Here is a 14,912-nt window from a genome sequence, read left to right as displayed (position 1 = left end):
TATAAAAAAATAGTAGTTAATTAGTAAAAATTCCAAGCGAACTTCAAGCTAAGAACGCAAAATCAATGAAATTAAAGTTAAAATTAACATGCCAAACTTAAATTAGTGATGGAGGCTAAAATAGTCAAAATAAATCACAAATTAATGTTATAAAAAAATCAATAAGAATATAACAATATTTTATATCTAAGCATATTGTTAAAGCTAAAAAAAATTATAACCTTAGCTCACTACACTTAAATAAAGAAATATAAACTAATAATAAACTAAATGTTTTATGCTATATTTTTGTTTTCCTATATCCACGCTTGCTTTTCTTCCTCGTGCAGTAGGTTAGATTTTTTTCGCTTCTTCAAGTCTTTTGTATACCATTTCTTGGAGGTCTGATTTTTGTTCCTGAAATAGAAGAGAGTAAAGATTACAGAACATATAATGATATTTTACACCATAACCCACCATTAAAACTTACATATATAAAAAACTTTCAAATTCTTGTAAGATAAAACATAGTAATAGTTCTGCAATTGTCAAGGAAAATAGACTATATTGTCAAGAAATTCATAGACTATATTAAATATAATCTACTAAAATTAGTAGGTTTAAAAAATATTTTTAAAAAATCAAAATCCTCAAAATTAGTAGATTTAAAGATATAAGATCAAAATTTTCAGCAACATCAAATACATTATTAAAAAAAATGAAGAGTGCATAAAGTCATGGAAAATTAAAGGCGACATGTGAATTTAGAATAGTAAAAATTATATTAATAAAACAAAAGAGAAAAAAAAAACAATTCTCCAACCACAAAAAATAGAAAAAATTGGTGGATTGGGGTTGCAAAACAAACATTATTAATACACAAATAAAAAAAAATCATCATATAGAAAACTGATTTCATGTTAAAGCAATATTGACGAAGAGTAAGAAAATTACCTAAAATCAATTTAAAGTATGCACAACTTCAACTGATTTCATGTTAAACAAATAAAAAAAAATCATCATATAGAAAACTGATTTCATGTTAAAGCAATATTGACGAAGAGTAAGAAAAATACCTAAAATCCATTTAAATTTCTGCAAAACGTTCAACAAAGAATATGATGAAAAAATGATAGGAATGTGAGGATTAAAATCTAGCTAACAACATATTTATAGTAAAAAATAGATGCCTTTCCATGACTTTTCACTTTCTCCATTTATAATGAAAAATGTATTTTACCTTCCAAATTCAAAACTTAAAAATGTCCCATTTAAATGTGATAAATAAGTTACAAAACTGAAAATTAAATTTAAAAATAGATTAGTGGTCAAAGCTATAATGACACTTTTTCATTATAATGTAGGTAGGGTAATTTTAATTGTTGAATTTAAATGTTGAATCACAAATGACGTTTTTTTTCTTCTTATAATGATACATTGATTATGCACTTTTATAAATATTCAAATTTGAAGCTCACAATTTATAAATATTTCAAAAAAGGCCCAAAATAGATTCTTTCCATGACTTTTCACTTTCTCCATTTATAATGAAAAATGCATTTTACCTTCCAAATTCAAAACTTAAAAATGTCCCATTTAAATGTGATAAATAAGTTACAAAACTGAAAATTAAATTTAAAAATAGATTAGTGGTCAAAGCTATAATGACACTTTTTCATTATAACGTAGGTAGTGTAATATTAATTGTGGAATTTAAATGTTGAATCACAAATGACTTTTTTGTTTTTTCTTATAATGATACATTGATTATGCACTTTTATAAATATTCAAATTTGAAGCTCACAATTTATAAATATTTCAAAAAAGGCCCAAAACTCGCCTTTTATATATGTATAGATTAATACATGTGCATTTTGATGATACTAATTAATTTGGTTTAATTTACCTTAATTAGATATATATCTATTCAATACTAGTTAGGGTAAATTAGGCACAATGTAAATTATACTAATGGCCAAAAAATATAAGGATATTATGTCACGGAGACATTATGTCTCTAGATCACTACTCAAAATTTATATGAATGAGAAAAATGTAATGATAATCACTACTTCACAAATTTTGAAGGATCAATTAATTATTTCTTTCCATGTTTTATTTTTAAACTGACATTAAATTCCACTGCTTACTGTCTAGTAAACTTAGAATATGTATTAACTTGCAAATTACATTTAGGCCATGTTTGGTTGGCGAGAAAGTAAAGTTGGCAAGGAAAATGATTACTGGGAAAATGAATCCTGAGAATATGATTCCTAGTAACTTTACTTTCTTGTGTTTGGAAAATATCAAGATTTTAAATTTATATTTAATTTAAACACCAAACTAAAAATATACTTATTATTATTTTATTTATAAAAAGAAAAATATTGTAATTTTTTTATTAAATTATTAATTACAAATAATAATAATTATATTATTATATTTATTATTACGATGGATAGTTTAAATATGGATTATCCATCATAATATATAATAATATAATTATAATTATAGTTACATGGAGTATTACAGTACTCATTTATTATAAAAATAAATATAATAATTATAATATTATAATTATAATATTTACGAATATTATAATTGAATAAATTTTATAAATTAAAATTGCACTATGACTTTATTGGTTAATTGTTAATTTATAAAATAAAATAGTTATTATTTATTATAAGATTTATATTATTTAATTATATTTTAATTATTTGATAAATTATTATTATTATTATAAATTATTACAAAATAAGTTATAATTATGATAATTTTAATTATAATTTTTTTTATTATAGTGAAATAAGTATGATTTATAATTTTAAATTATTTTAAAAACATTGTAATTATTATTATTATTGCTATTATTACTATTATTATGTTATTATTATTATTATCATTATTATTAATAAAACTATACTATATTGCTTAAATATGTAATAATTCTAAAACTGGGAAAAAGAATACCTAAGAAAAGTTAGGATTCAGAATCCTAGAAAGTTGTACTAACTTTCCTTGTTTTCAGATTCTGATTACTTTCCCAGTTTGATTAAAAACCAAAACAAACACATGAATTTAAAATTTAAGGAATCAGATTACTTTCCCAGGCAGAATCCTGACAACCAAACATGGTCTTACATAAACTAGTTTTTTGATGCTATAAATAGGAGTATTTGGCATTGATGCAATCGGATTTGTAGTTGGAATTTATCATCTTTGAGCGGACTATTTCTTTGCTTATTAAGTTTAACGTCTTTCTTTTTACATTTTCTGGTATTAGTATCGCAGAGTTTTAATTAAATTTTATGCATTAAAAATTACGTCTAATATGTGTAGGTAGTTGTTCAGTATGTAGTTTAATTTTTTCTTCATATTTTATATATTGCATCAATATAAAATTTAAGTTATTACTTAAGAAGCGGTGCGTTATATTGCTAACTCTGCTAACTCATCAATACAGTGTATTGAAAATGTCAACAGTCAACACGGTGACATCAAAATGTCAACACATAATATCAATACATTATATTGAAGTTCAACAAAATTATGTATTAACATTTTAATGTCATCGTGTTGACATTTTTAATACACTGCATTGATGAGTTAGTAAGTTAACAACTTAATAAAGTTAGCAATTGATCACACCCCTAAGAATTAATGTAGGATAGCTGAATTATTTTTTGCTATTTATTAATTTGGAATTACAAAACACTAATTAATTGCTGCAATAACTGATTCTACGATCTATAAAATTAATCAAACATATCTCAATATAATTTCATCTATATCTTTGAAATTTATTGATTTCACGACTTACTCAATTGTAGTAGTATCAATTTATCATCGGAATCTTTAATCTAATAGTTGACGTGTGACATGATGCATGACATATGATCAGGATAATATATTATACCTTTTTGTTTTCTAAATACAATTAACCATAAAATTGATGCAAAATATAATTAATAAATTGAAAAGTTTATAGTGCAACTGATACAATGATTAACATTGCAATATGATTGATCGGTTAACCTTTTATAAAATTTCGTATTAATTGTATTATGAGTGGAAAAAGTCTCATTTTAATGCTGGTTATATTGTGAATAGAGGAGTCGTCCGACTCCAGCAAATTTTTCTGCAAAAGTGAATATGATTAAATTGTGTATATTGAATTTGGGGAGAAAATGTTCACGTTCCTATAGAACGAATAAAAAATATGTTTCTATGGACAAATGTTTATCTAAATTAAACATTTAATCTTATTAAAAATTAAATAATTACAAAGTTTATTAAAATACATTTTGTTAAACAATCATGCAAAAAAGTAAGCTGGATTGCGAATTGTCTAATGTATTTGGCACTTCAATTAAAAATGAACATCAAATAATGTTTGCCCCAAAATAATATTTTTGCTCGACAAATTGAACAATATCAAGATGTGACGAATACAAACAACTGAATTCATGAATGTACCTATAATTTGTTAAAGAATTCAATAGATATGATATTCTTCTTTCTTTCTATGGGTTGTTATTGTTGGCTCAAATATCACTCACATGAAGTGTTATGACATTCTTATCTCAATTTTTTTCTCTGAGTCTGAGATGATTCATACCATTTTGTCCTTACGTTTTTATTGAAAATTATGGGCACAGAGTAATAAATTCCTCATTTAACCAATGATGCATTTGATTGCGATTGAATAGCTCGTATTCAATTGCTTGGTGAACTTATTTTAGCCAGGCAATCACATTCAATAAATAATCTATTATCAGTGACTGCAATTCGACACATTATCTATTAACTTCAATGAGTTAAAAAAAATAAAAATAATTTAATAAGCATAAATTTTTTGTCTTAAATTAACAGTTCCAATAATTGAGGTGTTGAATCTGTACATATAATCCCCCATCATTCACTCAATATCCAATTCTAAATAAAACAAATGCTGTATTATTAAATTAGTACTTAACAGGTTGGCATATATATATGGCATCTAATTCATCTCTCACTAATTAATTAAGTGAAAGGTAGAGTCACACTCCAATTTCCCACTATTATAATTAACATCCTATAGTAGTAGTTTATAAAACGCAACCAAAATCTCTATCTGACTATCTCCACTGCAAATTTCAAATACCTTCTTACATTTTCATGGATATCATCAAGAAAAGGTGCTTATATGCATACAAATAGATAAAATAATCAGTTTTCTACTGTGTGTCTCCTCACCTTGCAGTGCGTGTATGTGTTTTTTTTTTTTTTTTGTCAGCGTTGGAACTGAAGTTATCGCAACCAAAATCTCTATCTGACTATCTCCACTGCAAATTTCAAATACCTTCTTACATTTTCATGGATATCATCAAGAAAAGGTGCTTATATGCATACAAATAGATAAAATAATCAGTTTTCTACTGTGTGTCTCCTCACCTTGCAGTGCGTGTATGTGTTTTTTTTTTTTTTTGTCAGCGTTGGAACTGAAGTTATCACTGTGGATATTCAGGCAACCAAAGATTTGCTCACTCTTGGCCACCGCTATCTCGATGTTAGGTAAGAAATTAAATTTGGATCAACTACAAAATAATCATGAAATTCAGTCACATCTTGATTAAATTTAAATTGTTGTTTTGATTTGAAATTTTATATACTAGGACTGAAGAAGAATTCAAGAAAGGTCATCTGGAGAATGCTTTGAACATTCCATATATGTTTTCTACTCCAGGAGGTGGACATATATTTTCAAATTGTATTAAATAAATTATAATCCAATTTACGTTATCTTGATTTTTTATTTTTCATTTAATATTTTGATCAGGCAGGGTAAAAAATCCCAAGTTCCTGGAACAGGTTATGGCAATTTTGGGAAAGGAAGACAATCTTGTTGTGGTATATCAATTAGTAAATTTATTTCTTTATAGTATTATTATTTCTCTCTTATTACATTTTTTAAACAAATACAGGGTTGCCAAAGTGGGGTTAGGTCTGTGTATGCAACTACAGATCTTCTTGATGCAGTAAGTTTAATTAATCCTTTGCTTGTAATTTGTTTTTTTATTCAATCAATGTAGAATTTTTATTTTTATTATTATTTATATATTACAGGAATTCAAGCATGTGCTCAACATGGGTGGGGGATACATTGCCTGGGTCGGAAATGGATTTGCAGTTAAGAAGTCAGATGATGTGAAAATATGATTTGTATAAGTATTTAGTGTCCCTTTATTGCACCTACAATAAGAAATGGATCCACTATATTGAAATGTAGTAGTAGTATAATATTTCAGTGAAAGAAATGCTACTGTTCGATAAGCTAATGAAGCATATGATTTAGTAAGTATTACTCCTATTATATTAAGTGTGTGTGATGGATTTCAGTAAAAGAAATGCAGACTATCTTAACGACTTTTTATACGTTCATATATTACATTGAATTGGTCATAGTAAGAGTGTGTAGAGAAAAAAAACACAATTTAGCTATATATTGAAGGATTTATGTATGCTGATTACAAAACAAGTTGATCCGATTGGCATCTCAAGATTCAAAACAGATCTGACCATTAACAATTGGAAGTAGTCAAAATTTCAATCTCTTTCTCTTAATTTCACTTTTGGGTTGCAAGAAAAATAGTAGTTACAAAGAAGCACAACAAGATACACTGATCCATTAACACGCACTGATTTACTCCAGTTCTTTCTTTGATGGGAATATGTAACACACTCACACTCAATAGGAGTAGCAATAGCAACCCAAAAACACTTCCAACAGAAACCCATATATGCATGTCAAGAACATGCCAGCAGAAGACATCATTTCCCATACTCAGTAATCCTCAACAACACACTTCAATAATAGATGAGCTTTTCTATCAGTGTTTTGGTTGAATTGAAGATAAGCACCACACATCACATCAACAATTCTAGTGGAACTGGAACTAATAATGCTGGTCTAACTCCTAAACCAATTACTAGTATCTCAGGAGTAGTAAAACAAAAGGCCCAGACACATGTAAACAAGAAACCTATAGAGCCTAATCACACAATCACACACACAGCATAAGTTAAAATGCATACTCAGACCTTAGATGCACTACAAGATAGGGATATGATCAATTGATACCTGACATCTATGTCATCAACTTATAGATGTTAAAACACCAAGACACATGTATTAAGATAGTTGTCAACCTATTCCTTAAAATAAAATTTCAAAACAGAGCTTAGAAAATGTAGAAAAGGCAAAAACTAAGAAAGCCAAAGAAACCTAACCACCATATTATACACTTATGAGTTCAAAAATGAGTGGATCGCATTAATTAACCATATAAGCAAAAATCCTAATAACATACTCCTACCTAAATAAAAAAGCATTACAATTCAACCATAACCATAGAAAAAGAGGAACCATTTATTCACGAGGTGCTTTTGCATTCCCTGGCGAAGTGTCCAGATTCACCGCAGTTGAAACAGCCTCCTCCGCCTCCACTGCGTCCTCCTCCGCCGCTGTGCATACAATCCCTCGCCATGTGACCTGGCTCCCCACAGGAGAAACAAGCCCCGCCGGAACCCCCACCGCGATTTCCACTAGGACATTCCCTAGCCATATGCCCAAATCCTCCACAGTTATAACATCCTCCACCACTTCCACCACCTCCGCAATCCCTGGCCATATGCCCAAATTCACCACAATTGAAGCACTCGCCGCTGCGATAACCATATCCGTTGCCGTCATTTCTCCGATCGCCGTATCCGCCGCGGCTGTTGCTGTTATTACCCCTGCGAGGAGCGGTGTCGACGGGGCCGCCGCCGGGAGCGGTGACGTCAGCAGCCTTGGCCTTATCGCCGTCTAGAATGACGGTGAACTCGACCTCCTGGCCCTCGCGGAGGGAGCGGTAGCCCTCAGATTTTATGGCGGTTTGATGGACGAACAGATCATCGCCTCCATCCTCGGGCTGGATGAATCCGTAGCCCTTCTGATCGTTGAATTTGGTGACCATGCCCTTGGATCGCATAGCCTTTTCCTCCGCCATTGATCAAACAAACCCTAACCAAAACCCCGATTCTATATCTATACAGGGAGGGGAAACTCTTTTCTTTGAGCGTGTGCTGTGCTGTGTCTAATATTTTATATTTATAAAAGAAGCCCTAATATAGTTTGGGCTTTTAGTAATCTATTGCACTTCAATAATTATTTAATGTTTTTATGCTTTTAGATTACTTTTGGAAGGCAGATTTAGATTTGACCGAAATAAGTTTTAGTATTTCTTATATGGATCTGATAAGTAGATATTCTAAGTTTTAATGTTTTTATGCTTTTAGATTACTTTTGGAAGGCAGATTTAGATCAGACCGAAATAAGTTTTAGTATTTCTTATATGGATCTGATAAGTAGATATTCTAAGTTCGACATACAGTATTCCATTAGGTGGTTGAGATATTTCTTTAATAAATTGATATCTAGTAGTATTTCTTTTGGCATGATATTTAAAAAATTTATACGGTAAAATAAAGTAAGAGATGATAAAGTAATGAAGAGAGAGTAGAGTACACCTGCTCCAAATACCCAAATAACGTGTTTTAGTTAGAGCATCCATAATAGTGCCATAGCGGTCGGACGAGCGGTTAGGGCGTTGGGACATCCACTACTGGAGTCAGCTAACGGGCGACGGACGAACGAGAAGGACTAGCGGTCGTCCGTGAGCGAGGGGCGTTAGCCAATTGTTCGTCCGCTATTGTGGTGACGCGATCGGCGAGCGACCGGCGAACGCGATTTTTGTGTTTTTCTTTTCAACTCTATATATATGGCTCGTGGCACGTCATTTCATTTGCACCACTTCTATTAACGAGTTTCTCTCTCTACTCTCATTTCTATTGAAGATAAATGGAGCACGACAGTGATTCTCCCCGCCATGAGCAAGTCACAAACGCCAACGTTCCCCGTTAGAGGTGGGGGAAACACGGCTGGAACTGGCGGGAATGCCGGCGGAATGGCGGGGATGGCCGGGATGATGCCCGGGTACTTCAATATGTACCCTTGGATGGCCACCGGGATGGCGGGGATGGGTGGGATGATGCCCGGGATGACAAGCGGGATGATGGGCGGGATGATGCTCGGGATGGGGAGCGGGATGATGCAGGGCATGCCTGCCGCGCGGGTAGTAGAGTGGGGGTCTCCCAATTGCCTGGGACAATGTCTCTCCTGACCTCACCGATGGCCGCCATGTGTGCACCTCCACGCGGATCATGGGCCTCAGCCGTTGGATGGGGAGTGTGTTTGTTGCTAAGTTATGTACTCAACTTCCTTCTCTCTTCTCTCATTCGAAAAATCTGATACACACTCTCTCTCTTGTGATATATTCTGCCTTCTCTCTACTTCCTCTCTCTTCTTTTCCGGCGATTTCGTCGGTCATCTTCTCCGATCTCTTGTTTCCACCAATGATTCTCGGTTTTAGAGAGATTCCACGGTTTAGATCTTGAGTGAGACCACTTCTTCAGTTTCCTACTCAGATCTAGGGTTAGGTCTGACTGTGGTGTTAGATCTGGTTGTGATTGGAGATGTTCTTGAGAGTTCTGGTGTTGTGAAGCACATATCCAAGCGATTTGTGTTGATCCGTGTGTGAGAAGGGCGTGGTGTGCGGTGGTCGGTGAGATTTAAGGTTTACTGATCTCAGATGGTTTAATCTGTTCAACGGTTTCTCCTTTGTGACTTTCGGTTGAGATTTGGGGAGGTCCAAGGCCTAGTGCAGTCACTGCTGTGACCTGAGCCATATCCTTCAAAACTATGATTTATGTGTATTTCCGTTGAAGTGTTAGACTCTACGTAGTCTTGTTTATTATACTGATTTGTTTAATAAGTGTGCATGTAATCGGAAGAGCTGGAGTCTCAAGTCCGGTAGAAGACTCGACAATAGCTAGGGTTCCGATTGTGAATCTTGTACTTAGTAATCTAGTAATCTTGTACTATCTTTTGTATTTGGCTTGTTCCTCTGAGATGACTAATCTCAATATGCGATGTATCAAAAGAGGTCCTGATAATTAGTGAATCCATGGTGGTCTGATCCAGGTCAAATGATAAAAGAATTGGATATCCCAAAATCCCAATCCACATTAGCAAATAATGGACTATTTTATCTACAGTGGCTAATCCTCAAATTCAAAAGAAAACACGATCCAACAAGCTGAAACTCATTGAATCGACCAAAATATATGGTAATCTAGATTATATATGCTTTTAATGAATCGAAAAGTGGAGTAGAAATTTGTGATATTGGAAATGCAATTGATGATGTTTCTGATCTTGTTAAAATTGATCCTTTCTGGGGAAATAATGGAGATTCTAGCAGAGAGAGAAGCACAGTTGGAGGTAGGATGAGAGACTGCAGCACTTACGGCCCATATTTTGTTATGGATAGGGCTGGGGAAAAATACCGAAAAAATGATATATCGCTCATATCGTATTGAAAAATATCGAAAAATTATCGAATTTTCGATATATCGTACGATACGATCGTATCGTAAGTTTTCGATACGATAACGATATGAATTTTCTTATATCGCGATATATCATTTTATATCGAAAATACGATATATATCGAAAATTTTCAATATATCGATATTTTCGGTATATATCGATATTTTATTTTCGATATATCGAATTTCGGTACGATATATCGAAATATCGATACGATAACGATATGAAATTTTTTTATATCGAAAGTTCGATATATCGAAACTTTCGATACGATAACGATATGAAATTCTTTCATATCGATATTTTCGATACGATACACGATACAACGTTTTCGATACGATATATCGTATCGACCCACCCCTAGTTATGGATTAAATAATCAAGAAGCAAGGAGATAACCGACTTAAAATTAAATATAAATTTTATTTATATTACCATATTTTTAGGATAATCCAATTTTCAAAATTTTGCAATAATAATCACTCTTTTTTATTTATGCCAAATTTCTCCCCCTTAAATATTTGCAACAATTAATACTCCAGTAAACTCAAGCCACCTATAAGACATATTTTGAGATAATTTAAAAAGAAATATAGTTATCAAAACTTACAAAAAATATAAAAACATTGCTTTTATTACGAATGATTTTTTATTTTCTTATACTTACTCTATTCTATAGAAATAGACTATTTATGATTAACATGAACTTTAATATGTAATTGATTAAGTAAGAGTGATAAAAAAAATTACTAAAATTGAATAGTTAATAATAAAACTTATAAATAATAAAATAAAAGAAAAATAAAAAAATATTATCATGATAAAATGAATACTAGTATTAAGTATTTGTATGGAATAATAAGCTCATGTAATTAGTGAGCTGAGATGGCAGAACCTGTGTCCACGCGTCCAAACCACGTCTCCATCTCCCTCCTTGTTCGACTCTACTTCTCTTCTCCCTCTATCTGTATCTGTATCTGTATCGCAGTCAAATCAATGTTAGTATTCGCCTAATCGACCCTCCAATCATTCACCATTATCAAACAATGTCCGACGATGCTGCTCCCAAACAGCCCAACGGAGTGGTCATCGACCCCAACGACCACGATTTACATGACCTCACGCTTCTCACCCTTCTCAACCGCTTCATCGCTGCCATTTTCTCCCCTTCCCCTAATCCCTCCGCTCCTCTTCCGCAGAGGCTCAAGACCGCCCTCTCCGATAATATCCCCCTTCTCCGCGATGCTTCCAACAACACTGCTGCCCTACTTCTCCAATGGACCCGCCGCGGCACCCCTCTCCGCGCCTTGTTCCTTGTTTCCGTCAGTCTCTTTTTTACACTCTTAATTCCATACGTTTTGGATCTGTTGGAAATCAATTATATATTTCAGGATAATTCATTTTCGGTTTCTTCCCAATCTATAAGCTTTATTGTTTCTGTATTAAATGCCGACGGCTTTTTACCATTTGAAACCATTAGCATTAGGATTTGCCTAGATTACATGTTTCTCTCATACTTCAGTAGGCAGCTCTGTATACTCAAATCTGACTTATGGAAGATGAGAGGGCCTAGCTGCTGCTTCTTCTCAATTTTACATATTAACTGATTGGATTTTAAAGGTTTTACGTTTTAGGAATGATTAAAGAATGATAAGGTGTGGTTCAAACTTCAAATACATTGTTAGTGTTTGTTATTTTGTTAAAGATAGGACCTATGCATCCCAAAATATTTGAGCGATTTCGATATGAATGCTAACAATAGCATGTGGCTTATCCTCTCATATTATGAACCAATCACTTCCACCTGAAGTATCATGAGTATTTTTCGTGCACAGTTAATTGAGACAGCAGAAATAGTCAATAGAGAGAAACAAATGTAGTGAGCTCCTTTTGCCTTTATATACGATGCTTACAGTTTCTTTTTCCACGAAATCACTCAGAACTGATCTCATAACTTTGCTCGCAGATGAACTATAACATTTTCTGTTTTTTCCTGGCACTCAACTCTCATCAAATGCATTTTGTGGTGTTGGATTATCACAGCACTTTTAACTTATTTGTATAATCACCTGGGATCTTTGTTGCCTTGTTTTTATGTGTTCTGTCTTCCACAGTTTCTGATTTTGTTGATAGAATCTGGATAGAAAATGGTTGAAAACATGTTCATGCAACTCATCTTGACCAAGTCTTGACAAATAAATGATTAATTGTACCATTATCCAAAATTGGGTATAGAGAAGGCTCTATAGTTTGGTCTAATATGTTAGCGATAAAAATGCAAGTTTATTTCTTGGTTGGCTTTTTCTTATGATTTTCTCATGATGCTAATAATTATTGCAGGTAGGGACAATTGTTTTCCTCGCATTGTCTGGACTATTAGTCTTCACGCTTTTCTTTGTTGCAGCAACCGTCAATGCTGTAGTCATTTCTCTTGTGATGTCTTTAGCAGCAGCAGGAGGATTTTTGGCTCTGTTCTTTGCCTGTGTTGCAGCCATTTATATTGGGGCATTATCCGTAGCCATATTTGTCATCTCTACAGCAACAATTTCTTGTATCATTGCTGTTCTTATTGCTGCAGGTAAACATTATTTTCTTCTGGCTGTCAACTTAACAATTCTGGACACTGATGCTCATTGGAACACGGCTAAGATATTTTTTAATATTGTTGCATTATTTTATCACAATAGAGGAAATCAGGCTGTTCATGAATTAGTCAGTATATTTATTAATTAAATTGGTGTTTGAGAAAGCAAGAACATAAAATGATAAAAACCACCTCATAAGTTTAAAAAGCAGCTTGTGCCGTCGCTCTAATATTAGAATTAGGGTGGGTCGGAAATACTGTTCACAACATGTAATCACCTGCAGAAAATTGGATCTCACATCAGGTTAATATTCTATGTCTAAATAGTTAGTAAAATGAACTTGATCCTACTGCCTTTTTTTAAGCATTGAAACAGTATGCTTCACCAGTCATGTTTGTAACTTCTCTGCCAAGTTATGTTTTATTAGGAAGCTTCTTCTTGGACCATTTTTGAGTTACTGTGTTTGCAAACATTAAAATGAGCATAGGTTTTAAAGTTATTATACATGGAATATACCTTAAATTAAGCTCTTGTTAAACTGCAATACCATGGTATACAACTTATAATGAGGTCTTGTTTCCTAATGTGTTTATGGTGAATGCCTCTCAAGGTAGTCCAGACATGTAGTAGGAACTCTTGCCTTTTTAGCTAAATATAAGAGCAACTCATTACATTATCTGGAAAGTGTCAAGATCCCCATTTTGAGCCTGTCTGTGACTTTGTAAAGGCACCTTTAACTCATAATGCCTGATCACCGAAGGAAGTGGAGGTGGGTGAATTGATTGCATTTTCTTAGTTATGTGGTCTTCCTAAACTATATCAATGGTGGCAAAAACATTGTCTAACAAATTGTTAACTAATCATACCAAGTAGTCATCCCAGTGTGAAAAGAAGTAGACGTAGCTTGATATTCTCGTTCGGAACTTAGACAGCAGTTTTCTTCTTCCTGTGTATCTTGTGTAATACTCAGCGTTGATGTCAAAATCAGGTTGGATTGGTTTCTTTTGGACGTTGTGGATTGCAGCGCAGAAAAGCATAGGTTTGGCCAAACATTCGGTTTTCATCACAGGATCGGCATTATCAGCCTGCTCGTCCACTTGGCACGAAAGACGCGAGCAGACCTCAAAGAAATCGAACTGAGGCTTGATGTGCGTGAATCCCGTGAGTTTTATTCTATCCACCTCTGCGTTGCACTGGTCTCTCATATAAGTAGCAATAAGGATGTTGCGCGGCTTTGCTCTGCTCTGCTCTCTTATATAAGTATGAATAAGGATGCCGAATTGTCGTGTATAAATTGAGCTAGCATCTTACGAAATTTGGTAGATTTCCGTACCTAGCATGCCCTTTTTTCTCTCTCTCTCTCTCTCTTAAGTTTAGTATATTTCTCGTTTGATATGGAGTAGTATCTTATTAGAGGATTTGCAGTTTGTACCATATTATGATTCATTTTTCCTATTGAGATGTGAAATGAAATTTTGTGAGAGATGAATTTGCGAGATTTAATGAGACAAATGAAATTCTTTTGGTCTCGTTTCATACTATCCATTTTCCTATATGCTTTTACCATATATGATTCATTTCATTTCCCATTTACTTAGAGTAATATAAACAAGTCAAAATTTTGTTTTATTACTTCCGTTTCATGAAAAATAGTCTCACATTTCTATTTCTATTTTGGGGTGTACATAAAAAGTAGTCTCATTTTCTTATTTTGGTTGTTAATAAAAAATAGTCTCATCCAAAAATGGAAAGTTTCTCTTCAATCAGTGTTTTAAAAACCAGTCTAGGCTAGTCCGACCATGAACCGCGGTCTGATTCTCCTCTTAAAACCAATTGTATATTGAATCGTTGTGAACCTGTCCAACCATGAAACG

General features: G+C 32.9%; 3 protein-coding genes across 4 annotated transcripts; 2 read left to right on the top strand and 1 right to left on the bottom strand.

Moving 5' to 3' along the window:
* Positions 1–5,048: 5,048 nt before the first annotated feature.
* Positions 5,049–6,319, top strand: LOC125215995 (thiosulfate sulfurtransferase 18-like). 2 transcript variants are annotated; one of them, XM_048117588.1, is made up of 6 exons: positions 5,049–5,159; positions 5,455–5,535; positions 5,637–5,710; positions 5,801–5,871; positions 5,946–5,999; positions 6,088–6,319. In XM_048117588.1, the coding sequence occupies exons 1-6, from the start codon at positions 5,140–5,142 to the stop codon at positions 6,178–6,180; spliced, it is 393 nt and encodes a 130-aa protein (XP_047973545.1). In that variant the 5' UTR covers positions 5,049–5,139; the 3' UTR covers positions 6,181–6,319. The 2 variants fall into 2 exon arrangements, with proteins under 2 accessions (XP_047973545.1, XP_047973544.1); XM_048117587.1 differs by lacking the exon at positions 5,049–5,159 and adding an exon at positions 5,282–5,357.
* Positions 6,320–7,273: 954 nt separating this feature from the next.
* LOC125211885 (cold shock domain-containing protein 3-like) lies at positions 7,274–8,111 on the bottom strand. Its single transcript, XM_048111845.1, has one exon. It carries the CDS (start codon positions 8,010–8,012, stop codon positions 7,395–7,397), a length of 618 nt encoding a protein of 205 aa, XP_047967802.1. The 5' UTR covers positions 8,013–8,111; the 3' UTR covers positions 7,274–7,394.
* Positions 8,112–11,325: 3,214 nt separating this feature from the next.
* On the top strand, positions 11,326–14,567 carry LOC125211929. The gene is made up of 3 exons (XM_048111892.1): positions 11,326–11,775; positions 12,794–13,031; positions 14,027–14,567. Exons 1-3 carry the CDS (start codon positions 11,500–11,502, stop codon positions 14,176–14,178), a joined length of 666 nt encoding a protein of 221 aa, XP_047967849.1. The 5' UTR covers positions 11,326–11,499; the 3' UTR covers positions 14,179–14,567.
* Positions 14,568–14,912: the final 345 nt, after the last annotated feature.

This window comes from Salvia hispanica, chromosome 3, assembly GCF_023119035.1.
Source record: "Salvia hispanica cultivar TCC Black 2014 chromosome 3, UniMelb_Shisp_WGS_1.0, whole genome shotgun sequence".
Taxonomy (NCBI): domain Eukaryota; kingdom Viridiplantae; phylum Streptophyta; class Magnoliopsida; order Lamiales; family Lamiaceae; genus Salvia; species Salvia hispanica.
The sequence above is the reverse complement of the archived record's forward strand: the minus strand, read 5'-3'. Positions and strand labels throughout refer to the sequence as shown.